Source organism: Scyliorhinus torazame, chromosome 17, assembly GCF_047496885.1.
Source record: "Scyliorhinus torazame isolate Kashiwa2021f chromosome 17, sScyTor2.1, whole genome shotgun sequence".
Taxonomy (NCBI): domain Eukaryota; kingdom Metazoa; phylum Chordata; class Chondrichthyes; order Carcharhiniformes; family Scyliorhinidae; genus Scyliorhinus; species Scyliorhinus torazame.
This window is the reverse complement of record NC_092723.1, coordinates 32606877-32633616: the sequence shown is the minus strand read 5'-3', so window position 1 is coordinate 32633616 and position 26740 is coordinate 32606877. Positions and strand designations below refer to the sequence as shown.

The window sequence follows — 26740 nt, the reverse complement described above, 5'->3', positions numbered from 1 at the left end:
GTGGTGTGTGATTTGGAGCAGAACTTTCAGGTGATAGTGTTCCTGTGCATCTGCTGCCCTTGCCTTTCTTGATGAAACTGGTCATGGATTTGGAAGAGCTGGAAGACCCTTGGTGAGTTTCTGCAGTGCAAAACTGGCAAGAAACTGTCAAATTGTCAAGGAACTGGCAAACCTAGTCAATTAGAATGGAGGGGCTAAGTACAAACGGTGGTGGAGGGTATGGGTTGGTGTGTGTTGGCACCAAGTTGGAATAAGGGTTATAAAAGGCCATGGGGATGTTGGGAAGCATAGGGAGTATAAGGGAACATGGGGGATGGGTAAAGGGCCATGGGTTGGTGTAAGGACGATACTTGCATGGGGTGTGGGTGGGGTGCATGGGTTGGCATGGATGGGGTAGGGAAGTGTGTGGGGGAAGGTGAGGGAGTTTTCGGGCTGTTCTTCATTTTTATCTTTGTTTTAATTTAATTCAACAAAGTGCCGGAGCACAGAGGCAGATCTTTGTCCAGGTCTGTTTTTGTGTCTGGCAGCCTCAGCATCCATTCTGGGGATGGAAAACCTGAATTCTAATGAAAATCCCAACTGCGAGTGGGCAGTTTTGCAGAGCTGAGCATTCCCGGTATCTGTGCACCTGGCCCAAGAGCAAATATCTGACTCCCCAAAGCCTGCCCACCATCAACAAGGCAGAAGTCAGGAGTGTGATGGAATACCCTCCACTTGCCTTGATGAGCTCGACATCATCCAGGACAAACATTCAGTCCTTCCATCATCGACTCAGTGTGCACTGTCTACAAGATACACTGCAGCAACTCATCACGTCTTCTTCAATTGCACCTCCCAAACCCGTGACCGTTACCATCTAGAAGGAAAAGGGCAGCACAACCTCGAAATGTACCTGCAAGTCACTCACCATCCTGACTTGGAAATATATTGCCGTTCCTTTACTGTTGCTGGTCAAAATCTTGGAAATCCCTCCCTAACAGCACTGTTGGTGTACATGAACCACATGGACTGCTGGAGTCCAAGGGACAGTTCACCACCACCTTCTCCTGGACCTTTGAGGATGGACAATAAATGCTGGCCTAGCAATTACCCCCATACCCACGAAAGACTAAAAAAAAACATGCTCTCTTGTTCTGCCGTATGACAGTAATTAATTGTGACTCCACATACAGGTACAACTGGTATAATTTGAACTTACATTCACTACGCTTGTCTCGGTTATTTTCTTCGATTTTAATCTCATCATCAGTCACAATCAGGGAGGAGTGGGCATGTTCTAATGTTTTACCGTATTCTACAATATTCTTATTCACTTCCAAAGTCTTGTCCTGGTTCATGTTCTTCCGCAGTTCTGGCAAAAAGGAGTGACATTTGTTTTTCATATTTGTGCAAATGTTTTCTGTCGTAAGAGTTCCCCCCCCACCCACCCTCAAGTAATACTTCATGAAAACATAATGCTGAAAATGTGAACACATTGTCACCATAAAATTTTATCTCAGCCCCCTCCACGGCATGTGTTCCGGCGGCAGAGGCTGTCGGCAGCATCTCCTAGTCCTCCCGATGTCTATGGCGTTTTGCGTAGCCACCCCTTCGGCGGGACTGGAGGATCCAGCCGGCAGGAAGGGTCGGAAAATCCCACCCTTGGTCTTCTCATTTGCCAATACCTGCAGATTCCCACAGTCACAGCAACAAGTAGAGGCCGAGTTTGTAATGCATACCGTATTGATACTGCATGGGTGTCAGATTAAACTTTTAAAAATATATATTTTTATTCGCCATATTTTCAACATTTGCACCATACAGAAGAGAAACAGAAACAAAACACCCCCAACAATATAAAAAAGAAAACAGTACCCCTCCCAAAGCCCACAACCTCTCCTTCCTCCCCCTCAGCATTCAACGGCAACCATCTCCCGAAAATCCATAATAAACAAACCCCAAGAATCCTTCTTCGCCAACCGCCCCCCCCCCCCCCCAACCACCCCCCCCCCCCCCCCCCCTCAACTCAAACTTCACCTTCTCCAAGGTCAAAAGCTCCAGCAGGTCCCCCCACCATGTCAAGGCACAGGGTGGAGAAGCTGACCACAACCCCAATCGGTCACGCCTACAATCAATCAGCGAGGCACAGGCTAAAACATCTGCCCCCGCACCCGCCTGCAACTCGGGCTGGTCCGATACCCCGAAAATGGCTTCTAGGGGACTGGGCTCCACATCCGTGGCTTTTCCTAGCTTTTCCTCCCACTTCACCTTAATCCCCAAGATTGTGTTAAATACCTCCTGCCAAATCCTTTCCAGCCTCGGGCCGGAACAAAACATGTGAAAGTGGTTGGCAGGGCCCCTCCCATATTGCTCACAGACATCCTCCACCCCCTCAAACAGCCGGCTCAGCCTCACTTTTGTGAGGTGCGTCCTATGCACAATTTTCAACTGTATCAGCCCCAGCCTCGCACACGAGGTTGAGGTATTTACCCTCCACAGCACTTCACACCACAATCCCTCTTCCATCGTCCCCCCTAGCTTTTCCTCCCACTTCACCTTAATCCCCTCCATAGACACCCTGCAGCCCTCCAGGATCCTCCCACAGATCGCCAAAACAACCCCCCTCTCAACCCTCCCGCTGACATTACCGCCTCCAGCAACAGGGAGGCCTGCAAATCATCCCCCAAGAAGCAAGTCCTTAATTTCCTTGACCGCCCGCTCATCCCATATCCGAAACCTCGCATCCATCCTGCCCGGCTTGAACCCATGATTCCCCCTAATTGGCATCCACCCTGGCCCGGCCACAACTTAAAACTTTGCCTAAACTGCCTCCAGATCTTCAAAGTGGCCACCACCACCAGACTCACCGAGAACTTTGCCGGAGCTATCGGGATTGGCGCCCTTGCCAGCAGCCGCAGCCCCGGACCCCTACAGGAGCCCTTCTCCATCTTAAACCATCTTAAAATGACATAGGGATGTTGCCACTCCTTTTATGGTCTATCTGACCAACTGCAATTTCCAGAAACAAGCAGCAAAAACCATCCCAAGCCAACAGGAATATAGATTACTCTCCGATTGCACCATTCTTGAAGCCTCAAGGATTATAATCTAATCCTGAAGAGGAGAGCAGTGGAAACTGCATGCCAAGCCAACATGATGGTAACAGGAGGCAGGACAGCAGAGGCCCTAGTACAGTAAATTATTCTAATGGCAGGGCAGCTACCTCCAGCCAAGCACAGCCATTTTAGCTGTGGCAGGCTTAACCACTAAAACCACAACATCTCTGCTGCCACTCCCCATATTGGCTGGCCACTCTATTGGCTGCCTTCCATCCTAACTAAACAATATAGATGGAATTCTCCCATCCTACCTGTAATGGGTTTGGTGGCGGGCAGGTGTAGAGAATGCAACAGGAGCCAACAAGATGGAAACCCGCCTGCGTAAAACCAGTTTGCAATACTCCCAATGGCAAGTAAATGGCGGGTCAGCTCTCCTGGTGCCTGGCAGTGTGAATCCCATTTTGCATTCATTTGCATCTGATGAATTCTCATTAAACAGCGAGGTGAGTGCAAATGCATAGCCTACCTGCCATAGCGCTGCGCCATTTCTGTTACACTGAACGGCACTCTGCCGGGAAAGACAGGTTGATGCCCCCCCAGCTCCATGCTGAGCTGATCTTTATTGACAGCACTGTGCTGCAGGACTCATGGACCCTCCATTCCAACTTTTCAAAGTTAGACCAGGGGTGTTGTGTGAGGTGAGTGGTTGTGTTGATGAAGACCAGTGGGGCAATGTGGAAGGAGGGCTGTGCTAAAGCTGGGGATAGAAGGACGACAGGGTACAAAGGCATGCAAAGGTGCATGTTGATGACGAACAATGGATGGCAAAGGGAAAATTGAGGGGAGGGAACCTCGACCCTAACAAGCCTGAATGAAATGCTCACAAACAAGGAAGTCAAAGGGATACAACATTGTTTACTGTAAGGAGATGCATGAAGAATCCAGAACGGGGTGGGGTAGATAGAGGCCCACATAGGATGAGCAGGTGATGAGCTCGGGGGGAGGATAGTTGAATCAAGGTACAGACTTCCCCTTGAGGTTGCTTGCCTTTTGCTTCTGGCCTCTGGACTACCTACATGGTCTGGTGAAGATATTGGGCCGAAGAGAGTGTTTACATATGACACCCAGACCTTCGAATCTGCTAGCTGCTAGTAGGGGACAAATCAGCTGCCAACTCCCCAGGTGGTTCAGAGGGGAACTCACCTGTGTATAATTAATGAGCTTCCAACCGTGAATCTGACACGGGATCCAGCCATTCTGGCCAACAGGAAGCTTCCCATAATACACTTAGACTCAAAAACAGAGAATTCTGCCCTGTGGGTTAGTACTTTACATTTAAAGAAATGCATTCATATGAGGATAAACTGATTAATCCTGTGTTCATAATGGAGCATCACACTGATAAATAGTGCAGGTTGGAAACAGGGCTACAATGGTGTGGCAGTAATTCTCTGACCTGTTCTCCCTGGGGAATGGAATCACTGAATTTGTCTAATGGAGTAAAGTGATTTAATTCCATGCTTTTAAAGTCGGAAGCACAACATCATGTTAACTCACAAATATGTGGGGATAATAGAATTTAGCCGAGATAATCCAGGAAGAATGAGTTGGTGCATTGCTCTTAATCTGCTATTGGCTTACTTACATGTAATTTAAATTAAACAGGAGCATGAGTATTGGGGAAGTGCTGTGAATGATAAATGCTTACTTCTAGAAACTTAGATCTGTTCTCTGAGTAACTGTTGGAAAAAACAAGGGGGTTTTAAGGGATACCCTCCCTTGAACACATGACCGAGGAGCAGGAGTAGGTTATTGAGCCTCCCGAGCCTAGACACCTTCAGTGTGATCATGGCTGATCCCATCATTACCTCAAGCTTACTGTCTGGGAATCGATATATAAAACAGCTGTGAAGACAAAGAAATCCCGAAGGGGGAAGGTGTAAAACCTGTGAGTGAATCCTTGATGAAAAATAACTGAGAGAAAGCACTACTTAAAATGAGATATGAAAGTTTGTCTTTTTGAAAGAGGAATTTGAAATCACTTGTGGGGAAGCTGGAATCCAGTGAGATAAGGTGGCTCATGGTATAAGAATCATCTTGGGGGGATTTTGAGGGAAAATTCACAGAAATTCACTGGGCTCAGAATGGAGAGTATGTGTTTTGCCGCTGCCAGTCTTTGTGTTCAAAGGGACTTTTTGCCCTGAGACCATTGTAGCTTAATAAATACTTTGTAATTATGTTAACCTTAAAATATGTGTATATTTGTGAAGCCAAGGAAGGAGTAAAGTAGTATTGTATCATAATCCAATATTTCATGTTTAATAACAAAAATTATTGTTGTTAAAACTAACTAGCAGACTCTGTTCCTCCACGTTTTCTAAAAGAAAAGCCAAGTTACAGGGTGGCAGGGCGGGATTCTCCATCCCGTCAACCCTGTTTTCTGGCGCGACCCCACCGGCAGCGGGATCGCCCATTCCGGCAGCCGGACAATGGGGTTTCCTATTGTGGCCAGCACACGTGTCAGAAAAGCCACGGGGGTGGGTGCACTGCTGGCGAAGCGGAGGATCCGCCGATGGAGAATCCCACAGACTGTCTATTGAACCAGAGTTCCATTTTGGGATCTTTCTGTTCAGTTATAACACCAACTGGGATCGTAACAGTAACCTCATCATGAGGATTTGTGTGTGGTGCTGCATATAGTTTCTTTTATATCACAGCATTTTGCAGGATTCTCCAGTCCCTCATGCCATTCGCTGGTGGCGAGATTCTCTGTTGCTGCTGCTTGTCAATAGGATTTCCCATTGAAGCCATCCCATGTCACAGGGAAACCCGTGGGTGGGTGTGCGCTGCTGACAGGAAAGGAGAATATTAATGGCTGGAGAATTCCAGCAGATAATTTGGTTGATAGAATGCAAAGATCTAACTCTGAACACCAGTTACTTATTAACGTCAACGGGTGGAATTTATGTGCTCCCGATGAGGCACTTGTGGAGGTGGAGCTAAAGTTAATCAAACTAGATACTGCTTCTATCCTGATTAGTTCTGGCTTGGGAATCATAGCATTTTACAGTGCAGAAGGAGGCCATTCGGCCCACTGAGTCTGCACTGGCCTATGGAAAGAGCACCCTACTTGAGACCACACCTCCTCCCTATCCCCGTAACCCCATCTAACCTTTTTGGACACTAAGGAGCAATTCAGCATGGCCAATCCACCTAACCTGCACGTCTTTGGACTGTGGAAGGAAACCGGAGCACCCGGAGGAAATCCACGCAGAGACGGGGAGAACGTGCAGACTCCGCACAGACAATGACCCAATCCGGGAATCGAACCTGGGACTCTGGAGCTGTGAAGCATCAGTGCTAACCACTGTGCCACCGTGCCGCCCATGAAGGCCTCAAAGGCCTCTTCCTGGCACCAAGTCGGGCGCAAGGCCACTGAATCGCTTCCATTGTTTCCATTGTCTTCAATTGGAAGTTAGTTATTCTCCCAAACACATGCAGTATAAAGTTTGTATGTGATTATTATTTGTTCAGCTAATGGTTTGTCACAATTAAACTTACAAACTGAGTAGCTGTGACAATGTTAAAAGAACTAACTCATTATAATTAGTTGGTAGGAGAAACCGTGCATTTTTCTTTGGCTGTATGAGCGTCATGTTATTAATTCTAATGCTTTGTAAACCTTGAAATTATAGTATGCAGTAACCCTCTCAAGCACAAGGGAAAGAAATAAATCCATTATTCCCACTTCTCAATGAAATTATAATTTGTAGTACGCTCCTGGGAAAGCGAAGAAACGTTTTTAAATGTTCTGCAAAACTCTTACTGCTATGATGAGCAACATAGATGACCAACATTGCTAATTGTAAATGCATTATTATAGCTGTATTATAATTCATTCATCCACAATGCGTGTGCTGTAATGAATTTAATCTTGCAGATAGCATGGTTGAAAATATTTCAGTCTCTCAAAATTGCACGCAGGTTTCAGCCTAGATTATATGCTCTGTCACCACTTGTTTGTGTGAAATGAGAATACTTGGATCCTTCTCCTCCTTTTCTTAGTCTTGGTTTCCTTCTTGGGTTAAAACATAGCAATAAGTATCTGTCTGATTTATTAATCTCGAGCCTGTTACTTCATAAAACTTTATAATTCATCACAAGGTCTGTGTCTCTTTCAATTCTAAGAATCTCATAGAGCTTATAAATAAAAAGTCAGATTATCAAATTAGTGTCCTACTGAAACATTTGCAATAATTACCAATAAGAAAGATAATACCTTTATCAACATCGTCCCGCCCAACCTGCCTGAGTGCACGAGACAGTCGGTCCCAGTACATGCTGTCACCTTCTTTCTTCAACCAGTCAATCAGAATGTTGTTGCAGTCATTGATACTGGCTAGGAAACAGACATAAATAAATGATGAGAAAGACATAGAAGATGTCACTTACAGTTGTAACATCTTCGCTGAAAGCTATTTCCTTTCAGGACTGTTTTTTTATGTGTGGTAGTGATCATATTGGCACTTGTGTGTTGGTGTAGAGCAGTTTTGGGTGTGTAAAAATATATAAGTGACAGCATAGGTCAGCCCTTAACTGATTCCTAAGCACACTTAAGCCAAATAGTATGAGACTGTCTCCAGCAAACTATTCTGAAACTGTGGAAAATAATTTTTGGGCGGTGTGAAGCCACTAGATAGGCACAGGACATCCTCGGCACTTTACAAATGTAACAGTCTCCATTATGAGAAAGCAGAAACTCCCTTCCATTCTCTTCCAATACTGCAAAATCCCCATGGAGTTCTATCTTGGGAGGCAGATTGGGATTCACAGCCAGATGTAACCTGGATTATAACACTGGTTTGATTTGCTGCACACAGCTATTTGTTTCAGACTAATATTGTGGTGTAACCATAGTCCAGATGTCAGTGTCCTTCCTGTTTATTCCCTTATTTCCCCTTTCTTTTATTTTGCCGTTATCATTTTTGATCCATGGGTGATTAATAGACTTGTATCTTTAAGCCAAGCAGCAGAGGGAATAAGGACCTCATTAGTTACAGGAGAGAATACTTTGCTAGCCTCTTCTAATTTGAATAGGAGATTCAGACTTTTCCCCACCAGAGAGAGAGAGACGGGATGGGACTCGGATGATTAATTGGTTGGTGGACAATGAATTGTCCAAAAGGTCAAACTCTACCCGGTAACAGGTGGTGATTGGATTCTATCCCAGTGGGATGGTTTTCAGAGACCTAAGGGAGCAGTTGAGTCCTAGACACAGAAAGACGAGCACCTGCATTTCTTTCCTTCTCCAGAAAGGCTGTGAATGCTGTCTTCCTGAAGTGCTGTATTCCTGAAGCTGCAGAGAACCTGAATGAATGAATCTACAGAGAATCCATTACAATCTGCAAGCAAAGACAATAACCTGTTCTCGCTCTCTCTCTCTCTCTCTCTCTCCAGATTGGCAGTGAGTGCTGTATTCCTGAAACTACAGGTACCTGGAGGAATCTACATTAAAACCTCGAACTGAAAGCAATATTTGAAGAGGAGTAAGGTGCCGGAAACACCCTTCTGAAACAAAGACTTTTTTCCCTTTTACTTAGGTTTTTTTAACCCCTTTCTTCCTCTCTGTGTCTGCCTGTCATGTGTGTGTGTAGAGGGTAGGGGCAAGTTAAAGTGGGGAATTAGAAATTAGATAATAGTTAATCAGTGGTATTTGCTGCAGATTTCATTATAGTTCTTGTTATAAATAAAGTCATTTTGTTTAAGCTGACAAACCTGGTGACTGTAATTATTAGGAAACCAAGGGCCAAAGACTTTGGTATTCTTCAAATAATTATTGGTGTATTCACTTGCGTTGTGACTCCGGGTCAGGTGGGGCTGGAATTGACTGCGCACTAGCCCAGGGTGTCATAACACAGTCAAAGTAAGGAACCTTAGCCATTCAGAAGGGATAGTAAATGCATCTCTGAACCAGCACTTTATTCATTTCAAAAGCAATAAGGTTAAGGCATTCGTTCTTGTAAGAGTATGTTTGACATAACTTATTAAACCACATTTTTCTTTCAAAATGTAGGATTAAACATTGATTCTTAAGGGGCAAGTTTAACACTCCTCAATTGGTGAGTAATAAGCTTGGCAATTGTTAAAATGGCTCCATTTTGCGCTAGTGAGATGGATTTAGGCCTCCCTGTGGGACTATGGGGGAGCTGGGAGTGCCCACCACCTGCTCTCTGCTTAAAATCAGTGCCTTCTGTCCAGGCTGACAGAAAATCTACCCCAATACATTCAAAGGCCCTACCCCAATACACTTACAACGAGAATATTTCACATTTTTAGGTTGTAATGCACTAGGATGGAAACATTACAGGTGAGGCTTGATGTGGGAGCATCAGGTCAGTTAGGTGAGATTACCTACTGATTTCTCTGCGTTTCCTGGTCTTGAATAAATTGTCATTTCCCTCCAACATTTCATCAAACTCCTTCATAATGTCTTTCTCAGGCTGAGTAAGCTTTGCGTGAAGTTCCTCACATTCAACAGTGGTGAGCAGTTCTGCTATTCGAGTCATTTGATGAAGTCCTATATCATCAGCAGCTAAAGGAAAGAATGTGAATATACCATCAGTAAATGAAAGAGAGACCTATGGGACTGTTTTGCGAATGTTTTTTTTGCTGCACACAGAATATGCCATGACCAGCGATACCAATGATACACTCAATTCCATGATGTATTAACTGGATAACTTTGCTTACAAATTATAAACATGGGGAATAAAGAAAAGTGTATCTATGATTTCTCAGCTCTCTATAGTCTCTCAAATATTTTCAAGATTATCAGCCCACTTCCATCCATTAGAGTATTATTCATGTAGCTGTCAGTGTCCTAGTTTCTTGTAGTGCATATTTCCATACAACCCCTGTCTCCAAGGCAGATGATACCAAGGTAGTCTTCATCTCGGAACCTAACGGTTGATTTCTCCAAGGTCAGCCCTTTGTGGCTCCTGCCTGAGGCTTACTCAACATCTCACCTGCCTCATTTTAGCACTAGCTTCCACCTGGATCCTGAGCACCTACTGGACTGAGCCTGTATCTGGTGGTCTGATCCACCCCGATCCCCGAGTTCTGTTCCTTCCCCAGGCCCCTGCACCCAATTCAAAAATGAATAAGGGATTTGTCTGGTGCAGGGAACTTCTTTCAACACTTCTTTCCTGTGAAGAAAAGCTCTGGCCCTGGCAGTGAGTGGGACTGGCTAATGTGCCAAGGGTTTTTAAAGGATTGAAACTTTGTTTCTGCTGGAGGTGGGATAGGGTTCTTCACTCCAATCAACGAATGCCCTATTATTGAAATAGCAAGGTGTGCTTTTATTCAAGAGCTTGTTTGTCATTTAAAATAGCATATGGTATTCCAGCTCTACCTATGTTCCTGAGCTGCCTCGAAACTGGAGTTCAGCGCAGTTAGAACTGTAGCTGTTTGGCACCAACCAATAATTTTCCATATAATAGGCTTCAAATACAAGGGGGTAGTGAGCTATTTCAGTGAAATATTCTTTCTCATCCTAAAATCCACAGGTTCTCTTTTGCATGCCTTCCTGGCCCTAAAATTATTCTGTGGGATATTTGTGCACAGATCTTAGCACTGACATTAATCTGTGCATGTAAGGTGCCTCTGCTAAAATAGTCGTCAGAAAAATGAATATTTATCTGTTAATACACTTCATTGTAATTTAAGCCTTGTTGCTTAATATACAACACAATTTGCCATTTCTTAATACCATTCTGGAATACACAAGCTGTCCAATTCTGTTTTTTGCATCTTAACAATAACATTTTAAAATAATAAGGGCAATGAGAATGTGGGAGGATAGGGGGCATGAGGGGCCATGGGGATTAGGAAGGGGGGGATAAGTTGGCATAGATGTTATGAGAGGCTGTAGGCGTGGGTGGAGGGATATGGATTTGCATAGGCGGTAGGGGTGGGTGGGGGGGTGTGGGGGGTTAGGTGAGGGATATGAGGTAGCATCGGCTGGCATGCATGGGACAAGGGGAGTGTGTGGGGAATGGGGGGAGCTGGGGAATGAGGGCAGGAGGACTGTTTGCTGTTTTACTTATTCTTTAAATTTGTTTAACAAAGTACCAAAGCACAGAGGCAGGCCTTCCGCACAGCCCACCTCTGCATCCGGCAGCCTCTGCATTCATTCTGGGGCTGGCAGGCCTGATGTCCAATCGAGTCTGCACCGACCCTCCGAAAGAGCACCCTATCTCGGCCCACTCCCCCACCCTATACCCGTAACCCCAACTAACCTGCACATCTTTGGACAGTGGGAGGGATCCTATGCAGACACGGGGAGAACATGCAAACTCCACAAAGACGGTCACCAAGGTCAGAATGGAACCCGGGTCCCTGGAGATGTAAGGCAGCAGTGCTAACAATCGTGCAGTTCAGGGTTTAAGACGATGCTTTGTGCCAAAAGTATTGGAGACGATAAACATTGGAGAGAAGAGACAAAACCAATCCAATTGTGTAATAGGTGAAAGTGATTCAGTTTGTTTCGAAAGAGTTATAGGGGCGTGGAAGGTGAAGAGTTTCATAAGTCAGGCAAACAATGATTTGAAATGGGGGACTCTCCCTAGTGGTGAAATTGTGCTGGGCTTTATTATCTTAAACAATTGATGCCTTGGTTATGAATAGAACTTAAAAGATTTCATACTCGTCTTCATTTATTTATATGATTTCACCCTGTGTGTATATTTATGAGTGTGTGTGTCTCACTCGATCCCTCCTTTCTCTTTTTCCCAAATCACAATTGACTGTTGATTGTACCAACCCAATCAGAATGTTCATACAATGGAATGAGGTGGAGAAGATTAAAAAATCAAAAAACAACATTCTGAGGGAGCATACCAATGGTTTCAAAACACCACAGGAACTAACTACAGTTTGGTGCAGAATTCCCAATGCCTATTTTTTAAATATTTACATATTTTATTCTGAATGCTTTATAATGTACTAGTTCTAACAAACAGCACATTAGCATCTATGCACACCATAAGGACCACCATTTTGTCTTAAGTGCAAGCACATATAAACGGCCCACAAAATAAAAGGCAACCCAACGTGAACAGTATTAAATTAGCCAGATGAGGCCAATCCCTAACATTTAGATCTTGGATTTCTACAAATCATGGTTCATTTATGGAGATTTTTTACAATGATATAGTGTCGAGGGGGTTCTCAAGAGTAAATTTTCATCTGACCTGTGTCCTCTCCTCTGACGGAGCATGCTCTGACGGAGAAAAGTAACACTGCTAGTCCTCTTACAAGTCTCATCTCGGGTGTGAGCAGAGAATTTCTGTCAGAGTTTAGATTTAAATACATACTTTGGAATTTAGAACCAAGCAAAATTACAATAGGAACCCAACTAAGAATACACCTGGGTTCTATTGTCTGCTCATTTAAATTCCATTGATCAAAGGGGAAAATAAATCAACCCTTCATATCATAACAAAGAAATATTGGACAACCAGAATGCCAGATGGAAGAAAGTGTTTGCTTCTTGTGCGATGCCATGAAATGATGTATTTTACACTCAAATTTCCCTCAGAGCAAGTTCCTGATGTTGGCTGGGCAGCATGGTGAATGAAACCAGAAACAAGCGGCAGTATTCTCCCCCCCCCCACGCCGGGTGGGAGAATTGCCAGGTCGCCGCGCGAGTCGCGCCACGCCTCCCCGACACCCGCACGCATTTCTCCCACCTCCAAAACCAGCGCCGCGAGAATCGTGCCGGGCCGCTCGGAGAATCTCCGCAAACGGCGAGCGGTGATTCTCCAGCCCAGATGGTCCGAGTGGCCGGCGAAAAAAATGACAGTCCCGCCGGCGCCGTTCACCCCTGGTCGCTGCCGGCGGGAACTTGGCAGGAACGCTGGGGGGACGGCCTGTGGGGGGGAGGGGGCTTTTTCACCTGGGGGGGCCTCCGATGGGGTCTGGCCCGTGATCGGGGCCCACCGATCGGCGGGCCTGCCTCTTCTCTCCCCCGGGCCTACATCCTGGCGCGGCCGGCCCCTGAACACCGACCCCATGTTGGGTCGGGGCCGTCTCGCATAAGAAGTTCCCCGCGCATGTGCAGGATGGCGCGGCCCCACTGCACATGCGCAGGATTGAGCTGCCCCAACTGTGCGGCATGAACCGCTCCAGCACCGTGCTGGCCCCATGTGTGGGCCAGAATAGGTCGTGCCCGGGCCCTGTTCGCGCCGTCGTGAAACGCGACGCGTTCTCGACGGCGCGAACACTTGGCCTCAATATTGGAGAATCTCGCCCAAGGTACTTTCCCACATGGAAGGTACCAAGTTGGAACTAATGTTAGCACATACTGGGCACCTTCACGCCACTGGTTGCAAAATAGTATGAGCAGAGGTCATGCATTGCTAATTCACCTCAGTGTGTGGAGGATAACATGCAGTGCACAGTTATGGAGAAATAAAGATTGTTCAAAAATAACCAAAAAAAACAACATTTTCACTCAATAAAGTTGACTTGGGGGCAGCCATAGGTCACAAGAATGCTGCCAGAAAAGTCTGTCAGTTTCTGTCGAATATTAAACTGGAATTAATCTAAATGCACCCTTCAGACTCCAGCCTGATATTTATAGAAAGGAGGCAGAGGGTGGTGTGCAGAGCTGTTTAGTTGTTGGGAAACCTAGAAGAATTAATTACCAATTTTGTCTCCATGTCTTGATCACAGAAGCCAGATTAAAAGCCTGATCTGCAGTTGAGTGAGTAGACCTGAAGCACGGGTGGGGACATCAGGGGCCAGAATGATTAAGGGGTGAGGTGTTAATTGTATAAAGTAAAGTTTAAATGTCTATAGATGGTCGGCACTCATTGTGTAATGATGTGCATAGCAGTGTTTCCATAGTGAGCAAGCTGGCACAAAACAAACGCGAATGAGCCCAGACCCGGGGAGGGATGGCGGAGATCATTGTCCTCACGGAATTCGAGGAGGCTGCAGCCAACCTTACAGGGGAGCACAGGGATCGCTCCTGTGGTAACACGGAGGGTTGCCTCTCTCAATAATCTACTTCAGAATTCAGCTCCATCAATTCATCAGATTTGACAATCACAGTGAGTCAGATATACTCCGAATTAGCTTCAGATCATCCACTAAAACTGTCATTTATTTCTTGCAGGCACCAGCAAATCGAGGCCATCATGCAGCTGAGCTGCACTCCGTGCCCGGGGCACACGTGAACATGAGAGGGCGCACAAAGAACTGTCACATTAGGGTTCTCACCAGCACCCTTGACCAGCGCAGGGGCACACACCTCAGTGGGCATAGCTTTGGACTAGACTCATGGTCACTTTCTGGAGAACACCTCACAAACACATCCCTGCAGCAGTCTGAGGCAGGGACAGCCCAGATTTCTGGAAATCGAGGGCGGCAGGAGAGTAACCAGCTACTCAGTCCCAGTCAGATGAGGAGCCTCTGGAAGTGGCTGCCAGCTCACTGGTAGAGATGCAACACCAGGTGGAGAAATATCAGGCGTAAATTTGAGAGTCACTCAGCAGACTAGAGCGAAAGATGGACAAATCCATCTGCGTTCTATCTGATGTTCTGGTTCCGATATGCAAGCGCCTCGAGGCTACCATGGGAAAGTTGGCAATCACCATGGAGACTGTGGTGCAGCAGATATTGCTGGACGCATGCTCGACAATGCACTCCAGGGCCACACACCCTCCAAGTGCCCCATCTCCTGCAGGAGTCAGGCCGGGGTCCTCTGCCACCTGCAGGGAGGATGAGCATCAGTGGGATATCCTGGAAGCCTCCACTCAGGAAACCCCAAGGCTGTGCAGACTTTCACAGCCTTTGCCAGTGCTGGCACAACTGCAGCAGTGCAAGCTGCTGAGGATGCTTCTGCCGCTGAGCAGGAGACCCTAATGAAGATGGGCCCTCCAGTTCTTGGATCACCAGAGGACAGCTGCCAAGGTCATCATAGGGATCAGGAAGAAGAAGCCAGCAGGCTGCCTCTGTCCCTGCTGCAGGTGTCAGGGCTGCACCAAGACGTAGTGGTAGGGTTCGGAAAGTTAAAATGCCATCTGTGGCGCACACGTACGCGATCACTGTCAATAAATTGCACTTATTGAAACTTATTGGTTGGGCATGTGAATGTTCTGGTCAACTGAAAGCATTTTGATTTTATTCATTGGAATCCTCTTATCTCAAGGTTCACCCTCCTTCACGCTCAGTCAGAGTGTCCCAGTTTGAGATTATGATTCATGTGATATCAGCCTCAGTGCAACTAGTCTCCGGACACTTGTATGTTGTCAGGGAGATGTGTGTAAATCTTTATTAGGAGTGTATGATGGGGAAGTTTTTCATTCTTATTCCTCAAAGAACAGCAATGGTTGAGGGTAACTCATCAGCAATGATACTCTAGCAGCATCTGGGTCTCCTCACTCTCAGTGTCTGAACCCAAGACAGGGACTTTAAAAACTTCCCTGGTGAAGCAATCATTTTCAGCAGTCTTGATGATATAAATGGAACATTCCACAGTGTACAGGGGTTGGACAATACAGTTATTGTGGCATCTTGAAATCGCCCAGATACTGGACACAAGCAGCTGTACAAAGGAAGAAGGATTGGAGTGAAAGCACTTTGAGAAGATTTGTACACCACAGCAGATGACAAAATTGAAGAACGGGTAGTATGTGAATGAACCCCAGGACCGCCTGGGGAACAATTAACTGGTACTTCAGGTGTAACTCAAAATATCATTATCCACTAATCTACTTTCAACATTAAATATTCCATGGCGGAAAAGTAGTGTTATCAAAGTGACACATAACACAGGAATGACGACCCCCTCATTTTGGGAAGCATAACTAAACTGTGCGAAGAACCCAACACTCAGGCAGCACTCCGAGGACCAAGGGGTTAAGCTCTATTGAATATCAATTCCACTTGCCTAGGATGCTTGGCTCTCGGGAATAAATGTGTAGGGCTGTGAAAAGGAAGAATGAGGGTGCCCTCTAGATGTGTGCTTGTCATACCAATTGCATGCTTCACTCTAATCAGCTGTGCCTCATCGGTCAGAAGAGGCATTCATTTGCTTGATATGGAATTTCACCCTTCATTGACAAGTCAATTGTGCCAATGAAATATGCAGAATGAGGGGCTTATCATAGAGTTTAGAGTCACGGGGTGATCTCTCACCAGCAACAGCCCCCTTCGAGGTCAGGGATTCTGTTGTTTTCCTCCAACTAATCTCCAGGGTGGGGTCAGCATCTCTACATTTTCTCAGCCCATGGCATCCTCATCACTGGAGGAGTGTGGCTGCAGTGAGAGACATGAGCTTTGATGCTGGGGGACAGGAGGGAGGGGGTGTTGCCAGGAGAAGCGCATCTTCACTGAGTCACCAGTGCGGGAGATGGGAGAGACGTAGCGCTGCACCTTTCACATGTGTAGGCGGGAATCTTGCCAGTTCTGATGGTTAAGCAGTGGGTTGCATGGGACTGGAGTGGGAGTGGAGATGTGAAGAGCAGAGTTGAGACAGGGGGCACCAAGGTGGTTATCAGAGGAGGGGAAGAAGGCCTCATGACAGGTGGGTAACCTGCAATGTGACTGGTTGGGAGATCACCTTTGAGGTGCAAGGGGTGGGTGAGGGACTGCATTGGGAGACTGCAGGTGGCAGACCTACCCTGGCCGTGCAAAGAATATCATTCATTTTTTTATAGCATGGCTGTCCTACCCTCTTCTGCAGGGAGCTGGCACTCACAAAGGCTGTAATGCCCTCCCAGGTGAGTACGGTCACCTTGCTAATGGGATGCTTTCTTAATGTGGGTACAGGGCATCCTGCCGCTGTGGCGTGCCATCCAGGAGACTGGTCAGGACTCCCTCTGAGAAACGCGATGCTGGCTTCCTGGCAGTCATCCTCTCAAATGTAACTGGAGCGAGTGCTGGGGAGGCACTTACATGGAGCTCCCCAGTGATTTCAGCGATTAAGTTAATCCGGGGCAAGCGAATCAGCGGGAGGCCGCCGAGAGCATGACATGATTCACGTGAGGAAAACGTTTTTCTTAAAGAAGTTCAAACTTCCGTGAGAAACCCTGTCAATGCTGTCATTGGGATTTGCACCGTTTTTCTCACCGGAACTAGCCCTTCACCATTTTCTGGTAAGATTCCACCCATTTGGCTTCTCTGCCACTTCTCTATTCCCCATTATAAATTCACCCAACTCTGCCTGTAATGGACCCACATTTGTCTAAGCCAAACATTCCCTTTTTACATCCGTATTGAAGCTTTTCCAGTCCATTTATATATTTTTTGCTAGTTTAAATTTAAATTCATATTATATTCTCTATTTCTTTATCAGCTTCTTGGTTCTCTTTGGATCGCTGCAGTTGACTGACTTCTAGTTGGCTTTTTGTGCCTTGAAGGTATCTATATTGCTGGAATCTATGTAATAATTTTCTAAAGACGATTCATTGCTTCTGTACCATCGTACCTTTTAATCTATTTTACCAAACTACCTCAGCCAATCTTTCCCTCATACCTGCATAATTTATTTTTTTCAAATCCCGCACCCTGGCTTCAGATTGATCTACCTCACTTTCAAATGTAAAATTCTATCACATTATGCTTCTCAATAAACGAGGAGGTAAACCCTAACTCTAACCTTAAACCTGACACGAGAGGAGAAAGAAAGAGAATTAGATAGTTGGAAGCAATTTGGAGTTCATCTTGAAGTGCCAAATAAGGAACAGCCAGTCTTATTGCATAGATGGATCTGTACAAAAAAGGTCCTTGCATATTGAACTTTTTGAGCTATAGTGCGCGGCTTGTTGCTTGGGGGTTGGCAGAGCGACTGGCCAATACAGATGTTAGAGTGGATTCTCCCACAGCAGAAAAGTAATCCTGAAAGTATTTTTAGCCACATATTCATGGGGGTGTAGATTAGTTGACATAAAGGCTGTGTTTATGCAAAGAGAAACATTTTAGAGACAAGTGTTTCTGAAATCGTCTAAAGTGGTGATGCAGAAGGGGAACTAAACAAATATGTTTACGGTGTTATGACCACATGAGGAGGGGTATAACATGATTCTCCTAGTATGTTACCCCAAGACTGACAGTGACAGGTTTTCTTTCTGAATATCATAAGCTAAGAAAATAGCTTTAAAAGTACTTTAGTTGAAGAAACACTGGCTCTTGCGGAAACAGTAGATATGGGATTCCAGTTGTCAATATTTTAGGGAAAGTTCTATATAAGTGGTGTCCTAAAACTGTTTTCCCGTTGAATATAACAGAGATAATTGTTCCTCAAGGGACAATATTCACTCGACGGAAAATGTAAATGAAAACAAGCTAAAGGATTGATATAAATTATCGTGATCAAATGGGTTGATGCGAGTCATCAATTATCTGATTGTTTCAGGAAAACAAGTGTTTGTATTAAAAGATTATTGGACGTCCTAAAAAACAGGCACCTTGTGACAATGGAAAATCATTCTTTCTTTGATTTGTTTTGAAATATTGTACATATTATTTGCTACTTTTTGTTTGGAAAATGTAATCCAGTAATTGTATATATTAAGGTTCAGTTGGGGGACGGGGGTGGGGTGGGCACTCATTTGATAATGATTTGTGCAAATGTAAACAAACACTTCCATGGCTACATCCATGCCCGGATGTCCCTGGAGAAGGAACATGCAGTGTCCACTGGTACTGAGGCCTTCTAGGCCCAGTGGGTGTGACAGGGACTGGTGTGTATTATCAGTCTAAGTTGCGTTTAATGTTTTGGCTTTCCGTTACAGTGCATTTTAAAGGGATGTTAATCCGTTAATTAGCCCATTTAATTTAACTGCGTACTCATAGGAGCTATACATGTGTGATGTTTCACTTTGCGAATTAAAATAAATTGAGTAAAGACTATCTTCTGGTCTCCTCCTTTACCAACTGGCAATAAGAGATTTAACAGGAGAGAAAAGGACTGCAGGCAGACATGATGGACACAATCGCAGAGAATGCAAAGGGCATTTGAAGGGTTCCAAGTAGTAGATGTAGGCCGGGGTGCGCATTGAGAGTGCTTGGAATACAGAGGGATTCAATCATCGGGGAAGTTAACAAGGTCTCTTTGTTGCGGGGGGGTGGGGGTGGGGGGGTGGGGGGCGGGGGGGGGGTGGGGGGGTGGGGGGGGGGGAAGCATTAAGGCTCTTCCTGACCCACAAGCAATGCTGGAAAGGCAATCCACGTCTCCATTAGCTTCCAGGCTTCTCAGTCACTGTTAAATAAGGAGCAATGAATACACTTTAGGCACACATCCCGAGCAAAATATTTAAATCTGGGACTTCTTCCGGGAAGTGGGTTGGTTGGCCGCGCGCCACCGGCCTCCATTAAAACAGGAAAAGTGTAGCTTCTAGGTACGTTCAGTAGGCTATTAACATTTCAGTGATTGAAAATGTTGAATATTGAGACCAGTAGAGCCCCATAGATCTCAATCAAATCCATCGGTAGCTATTTCAACACAATTCCTGGGACACTTACGTTGCGAATTGACATTTATTTTTTTCTTTCAAAGATCATTACGTTGCATGTTTGCTCTACATGACAGTGATGATATAATATGGGTGAAAATATAAAATGGCTGGGGAATTAACGTCAACGTGTATCAGACATTGTGACTAAATGACACCCACAAAGGTAATGAATGTTCTTTATTTTTTCTTTTCTCAACAATTTTCCCCTTCTCCTGACTATGAATCTTGAGGATGTTAGTACTTTCTAGAGCTACAGTTCTATAGGTCATCGGGGCTTTCCTCTATTACCTCAATAAAGTGACGACTATTCTCCCATGAGCTGAAACAGTGAAAGCTAATAAATTATTTAGCCATGAGAGGACAATACTTCTGACACTGGTCACGCCCTTATCTAACATCTATATGCCTTAATTTGCAACAAGGGATCTTGTAAAGCCATCAGGAATCAGTATCCTGTCTAGTTCCATCCTCCTTTGCCTAAGACCATGATGCCCATTGTAATTGATAATATGTTTCAGGTTAAAACTTTTAAGTTATTTTATTATTACATTTTTTTTTTCTCTTTTTAAAAGATGCAATCTGTCTTTACAAGAAGGTAAAAAGATCTTGCTTCTGGATCCTTCTGGTTGGTTGAAGGGACCTTCAGACCCAACTTGACAATCAATCTTCTTTTTAAAATCTGGTCTTCTTTAGATGTATTCGCTGATGAGCTTGGTTGCTGTGTCCTATCTTTCCCATGTACCGAGCTATGAGAGCTGGCTCTGAGCTGAATCTGCCTACTCTTTAAATTTTAGTCTTCCTTAGATGTACTTAGCTATTTTAGCTCGGCTGCTATGCCCTGTCCATTTCCCATGGCCGAGCAGACTGTGACTCTAGCTGCTTCTCCCCTCTCTCTCTCTCTGAGCTCTCTCCCTGAGTTCTGATTCTGGTTCTGGATCTGAATCTGATAGTTCCTGCCCTGGTCTCGAGGTTTATATTTGCTTTCTAACAATTAAGTTTTTTGATGTTATTGTAAAGTAACTCTTATTTTCTTTGATTGTAAAAAGTACCTTTTGATCTAAACCTTTTAATCCAACAAGGGGGAAACACCCTTGGCCCACAAGCAGTCCACTAATGTCACTTTCTCCCTTAATCTGTCCTCAACTCCACAGGCCTGATAAATGATTTAAAAAGTGATCATCAAAATCTGTCTCTTTTAACAAAAGGAATGGTTGAAATTAAATATCACAGCAAAAGAAAATCTGTTTTTTCTAAATGTACATAGATTCCTGACATTCAAATTTGTTTGGGGAAATTAACTCTCTAAGAAGGATTGCATGGCATCATTCTTGAAGCAGATAGCGATGAGGACTGTCGGAGGATACAGCAGGATTTAGATTGTCTGGAGACTTGGGCGGAGAGATGGCAGATGGAGTTTAATCCGGACAAATGTGAGGTAATGCATTTTGGAAGGTCTAATGCAGGTAGGGAATATACAGTGAATGGTAGAACCCTCAAGAGTATTGAAAGTCAAAGAGATCTAGGAGTACAGGTCCACAGGTCATTGAAAGGGGCAACACAGGTGGAGAAGGTAGTCAAGAAGGCATACGGCATGCTTGCCTTCATTGGTCGGGGCATTGAGTATAAGAATTGGCAAGTCATGTTGCAGCTGTATAGAACCTTAGTTAGGCCACACTTGGAGTATAGTGTTCAATTCTGGTCACCACACTACCAGAAGGATGTGGAGGCTTTAGAGAGGGTGCAGAAGAGATTTACCAGAATGTTGCCTGGTATGGAGGGCATTAGCTATGAGGAGCGGTTGAATAAACTCGGTTTGTTCTCACTGGAACGAAGGAGGTTGATAGAGGTATACAAAATTATGAGGGGCATAGACAGAGTGGATAGTCAGAGGCTTTTCCCCAGGGTAGAGGGGTCAATTACTAGGGGGCATAGGTTTAAGGTGAGAGGGGCAAGGTTTAGAGTAGATGTACGAGGCAAGTTTTTTACGCAGAGGGTAGTGGGTGCCTGGAACTCGCTACCGGAGGAGGTGGTGGAAGCAGGGACGATAGTGACATTTAAGGGGCATCTTGACAAATACATGAATAGGATGGGAATAGAAGGATACGGACCCAGGAAATGTAGAAGATTGTAGTTTAGTCGGGCAGCATGGTCGGCACGGGCTTGGAGGGCCGAAGGGCCTGTTCCTGTGCTGTACATTTCTTTGTTCTTTGTTGTTCTATTCCAAAGTCTACTTTACTTACTTAGCAATGCGGGACCCAGGATCGATGCTACTAAGTGGTAAGTAGATGAAATCTTCAGTGAAGGTATGGGTTATACCGGGGGATAACTTGAAAACATAGTTTGACCTGAATAGCACCCACTGAAGCTTGCATCAGAGTTGGGGAGTGAGAATCCCTGATCACCATTTAGAATGTCGGCCCTTTTTGGTATAGGGGGACTTCTAAGAATAGTGGTGATTTTTCAAAAACACCATCGAAGTACTTCCATTGCTGAGTTAACTCAACAAAATCAGATGGTGAAACCTGGGACCTTCCTGATATTCATGGTTCAAATTATTCTTTAATAAACTGAGTTAACGGGAGTTAAATAAAATAATTTCACACCTATCTTATTATAATTTGAAATTGGGCACTATTATTTTCAAACCAGTGTTCATTTTCTATTCTTTCAGTGACTGAACTAATGTGTATTCTATAATAGGAGCTGTAATAGGATACATGTCATTGTACAACACAGAAACTAAATAATAAAGGATCATTGCTTTAAAACTGGATTCGAAGTCATTCAAATCATTATTAAGCAATTTGTAAATAAATCTTTAGACTGTGGCAGCATTATTCTTACGGGAGAGGTTTGAACGCTGTGGAGTGCAAACCCCACCATATGTGCAGTAACTGCACCAATATGTTTGCTTAGGATAAGTAAATAAACTAACTCAATGATGATGATGTTATACATGTTCCACAATGGAATTATTACAGTATGTGGAGGATGAAATACGGTGTAGAAAATTGTCAGGCATTGGTGAAACATTCCCACACTAAACAACCTTCAATACTGTGTCGATGATTGTGGTAAAAGAATGTGAGGCAGAGGTGTTGATCCATTTAAGACGATTAGGGATTGGCTCCTATTAAGAGAAATGGATCAAGTGAGAAATCTGCTTCAAGAATGAAGCCATGCAATCCTTCTTAGAGAGTTAATTTCCCCAAACAAATTTTAATGTCAGGAATCTATGTACATTTAGAAAAAACAGATTTTCTTTTGCTGTGATATTTAATTTCAACCATTCGTTTTGTTAAAAGAGACAGATTTTGATGATCACTTTTTAAATCATTTATCAGGCCTGTGGAGTTGAGGACAGATTAAGGGAGAAAGTGACATTAGTGGACTGCTTGTGGGCCAAGGGTGTTTCCCCCTCCCCACTAGCTCCTGCCATCTCTCCACCAAATTCAGGCCTTCACCTGTGGGTTGACCTTTACAGGGAAAAGTGGTAGGAGTGAGATCTGAACAGATATTAACTTTTTAAAGACCTGTCACCACAACCAGCCCATAGAAGCAGGACAAGGACTGAACAACTGGCATGCTTCCAGGAGCAATTTCAATAGTTTTATGAAACTGGCAGCCTGTGAGTTTGCGTGGACAACCATTTTTTTCCAGGACTTCATAGAATTTACAGTGCAGAAGGAGGCCATTTGGCTCCTCGAGTCTGCACCGGCTCTTGGAAAGAGGACCCTATTTAAGCCCACACCTCCAACCTATCCCCGAGACCCAGTAACCCCACCTAACCTTTCGGACACGAAGGACAATTTAGCATGGCCACGCCACCTAAACTGCACGGGCGGGATTCTCCCAAATCCCCCGATGGCCCGACGCCGGCGTAAGAAAATGGCGTGAACCACTCCGGCGTCAGGCCAACCGGAAGTTGCGGAATCCTTCGCACTTCCGGGGGCTAGGCCGGCGGCGGAGGGGTTGGTGCCGCGCCAACCGGTGGCGAAAGGCAGGCGCGAGTTAGCGCATGCGTAGAACCACCGGCGTGGTTCCGCGCATGCGCAGACTGGCCGGCGTATTCTTACTCATGCGCAGGGGGGTGTCTTCTCCGCGCCGGCCATGGCGGAGCCCTACAGAGGCCGGCGAGGAAGGAAGGAGTACCCCCATGGCACAGGCCCGCCTGCAGATTGGTGGGCCCCGATCACGGGCCAGGCCACCGTGGGAGCCCCCCCCCGGGGCTGGATCCTCCCGCCCCCCCCCCCCCCCCGAGGACCGCGCCAGCCGGCCTACCAGCCAGGTCCCGCCATGTGGGACCATGCCCATTTCACGCTGGCGGGTCTGGCCAGAAACCTACAGCTGCTCGGCCCATTGGGGCCTGGAGAATTGCCGGGGGGGCCGCTGCCAACGGCTCCCGACCGGCGTTGCACCAGAGAATACGGCAGCTGGCATCGGAGCGGCGGGGCGGGATTCACGCCGCCCCCCGGGGATCCTCCGACCCGGCGGGGGGTTGCAGAATCCCACTGCAGATCCTTGGACTGTGGGAGCAAACTGGAGAACCCGGAGGAAACCCACGCAGATACATGGAGAAAGTGCAAACTCCACACGGACAGTCACCCGAGGCCGGAATTGAACCCGGGTCCCTGGAACTGTGAGGCAGCAGTGCTAACCACTGTGCCACCGTGTTGTCCAGGAAACCTGAGAGCTCAAGGGAGTTGAGTACAGTTTGAGGGAGAAAGTGCCATTACTGGACTACTTGCGGGGCAAAGATGTTTCCCCCTCCCCCACTAGAACCTGTGATCTCTTCACCGAAATTCAGGCCTTCACCCCACAAAAACCCATGAGACTCTTAGTCCCCCCATAGGATTTGCAATCAGAACCCCCTTGTGATTGGACAACATGTCCCCACTTCCAGGGTCAGGAAACCTGCCCCTGCCCCACCTCCATACTAGGTTGTAGATTGGACCCACTTGCCCCTGCAATTAGACTGCCTTCTAGAGAGGGAACCTATCATTGAGAGAAGGTACATTGAGCTGGATTCTCCATTCTGGAGAATAGGTGCTCCTGCCAGTGGAGATTCACTCCTGGTCTCCTCTGGTGCAAGTAGCAATTCCCTCTCCTTCTCAAATTTACAAATTTATGTATGGTAGAGAGCTCACAGTATTCTGTTGGAATCCTAGTATTGGGCCACCACTTTGAGCGGGTGGCCCAATATCGAGAGCTGGCGACTTCCCTCCCACACCTCCATCCCCCAATGACAAGTAGGGGCATCCTGCCTCCCAACATCACAGAAATAACAGGTTACCTCCCCCTCAGCACGCATGCATGAGGGTGACCCCATCAGACCACCCCATTAGACCACCCCACCAGACCCCCTATTAGACCCCCATCAGAGATTCCCATCAGACTCCTCCATTAGACCCACCATCAGCGAGAGACCCCGATCAAACCACTCCATCAGATCCCCACTGCCCCATCAGGAACCCAATAGAGACAACTGCTTGGAAGCTTTAGAGCAGTCCAGGTAGTAGGGTGAAAAATCACTGCATTTTCACTTACCCTTTCCTAACACCTGCTCCCTCAGACAAAAGTGTTTAAAGCAGCAGCTGTTACAAGTGTCAGAGCTTCCTTGAAAGCCCAGTACACTTCCAAGGCATTCAAATCCCATCAACGCCTTTAAAATGCAACTCTTTCATTCAATTTTGCACAGCAATACATTACATTGGTCAGTGATGGACAGTTTTATTATTCCAGAGACAACAGCTTGGTGCATTGTTGATTTGTCTTTCCCGTCACGCTTGAATGCATCTTCAGTACCTCGCTTTGATGCTAACCACAATATTCATAAACATTCTTGCTTTGATTCACAGCTCTTCACCAGATTAAAAGTTCAGTAAGAAGTCTTACAACACCAGGTTATTTGCAATCACTAGTTTTCGGAGCATAGCTCCTTCATCACCTGATGCGGCCACCCCAGTCCAATGCCGGCATCTCCATATCATGACATTAAAAGCTGTTAAGTGCTTTGACTTCCTCTTTTTAACAGTATGATGAAGGGTTTCTGATAGGGGTCTCTGTTTGAGGTCTGATAGGGGTCTCTAATGGGGGTCTGACGGGGGGGGGGGGCTGATGGGGCTGATGAACGAGTCTGAAGAGGAAATTATGGGGGGTCTGATGGGCGGCTGGGAGGGCTTGAGGGTGGTTGGATTGGGGGGGTAGGGTTTGCATTATTGGACCAATGGACTTTGGGGGGCATCTCTTTTATGCACTGACCCCCTTTGACCCAATTTCCTGTTCACCGTGTCAGGACGACACTTGTAAAATACCTTCACCTATTCACGCGCTCGTGAATCACAGCTGTGGGGCTACAGAATCTGGCTTCCGGCCTGTTAATTGGATGCAAATAGGTGCAAATGAACCATTTGCATGATGCTGCCAGCACAGGATGTGTAGCTCATTGCCACCACCTGTCCCCCTAACTAAAGGGACCCCCACAGAGACCCTCTGACTAGAGGGACACCCACAGGGAGCCCTGACTAAAGTGACCCCCCCCCCAGCATCCACCCCCGTCATCATAGACCCCACCCTCCAGAAAAATAGACCGCTGTCTGGAAGCTAAAGAGCAGTCCAGACAGGTGCAATGAAAGAAATTACTGCTGCAATTCTTACCTGGAAGCACCATGTGTCCATTCCTCGAAGAAGAACATCTGTGACCTGCGTCTAGATGCCTCAGACCCATTAGCAGTATGCCGGTCATAACTTTCTAGTAGTGGGCTGGGATTGACAACTTCCATAATCCAGCTGCAGCCTTGATTCATTCAATTAGGAGATCTCTTTGGGGGTCCCTCTAGTGCGAAGTGGGTGGGGGCTCCTTCAATTAGGGAGCCCTGGGGGGTCTCCCTATTAATTGGGACCCTGGGGGGGGGGGGGGAGTCTCCCTATTAAAGGGGTCCCTGGGTGGGCGAGGAGGGGGTGACAAGGCAGGGGGAGGTCTGGTAGAGGAGGGGCAGGCAGATAGTGCATTATGCAGGGGAAAGCAGGCACTTGGATGGACCTAGGGGGCAACTCCCCTAAGGGGTTACCCTGCCTTAGCCCACCGGGAGGCCCACCACGTCAGGGCCGCGCTGGTAGATACCACAAGTGATTCACGCTCCCACGTGATTCCCAGGCAAGGGGACTAGGGAATCATGG

General features: G+C 46.1%; 1 protein-coding gene across 5 annotated transcripts in view; it reads right to left on the bottom strand.

The window, feature by feature from the left end:
- tmdd1 (transmembrane and death domain 1) overlaps window positions 1-26740 on the bottom strand; it is a 42154-nt gene that overhangs the window by 4541 nt on the left and 10873 nt on the right. For 2 of the 5 annotated variants that reach the window (XM_072480287.1, XM_072480286.1), the window contains exons 2-4: window positions 9454-9630; window positions 7318-7437; window positions 1199-1351 (exon numbers count right to left, since the gene is read on the bottom strand). In XM_072480287.1, the coding sequence (XP_072336388.1) occupies window positions 1199-1351; window positions 7318-7437; window positions 9454-9604 (424 nt within the window). In that variant the 5' untranslated portion in view covers window positions 9605-9630. Of the gene's footprint in view, window positions 1-1198; window positions 1352-7317; window positions 7438-9449; window positions 9631-12289; window positions 12353-26740 lie in introns of those variants that run through there. The other 3 variants (XM_072480288.1, XM_072480290.1, XM_072480291.1) reach the window with 3 other exon arrangements.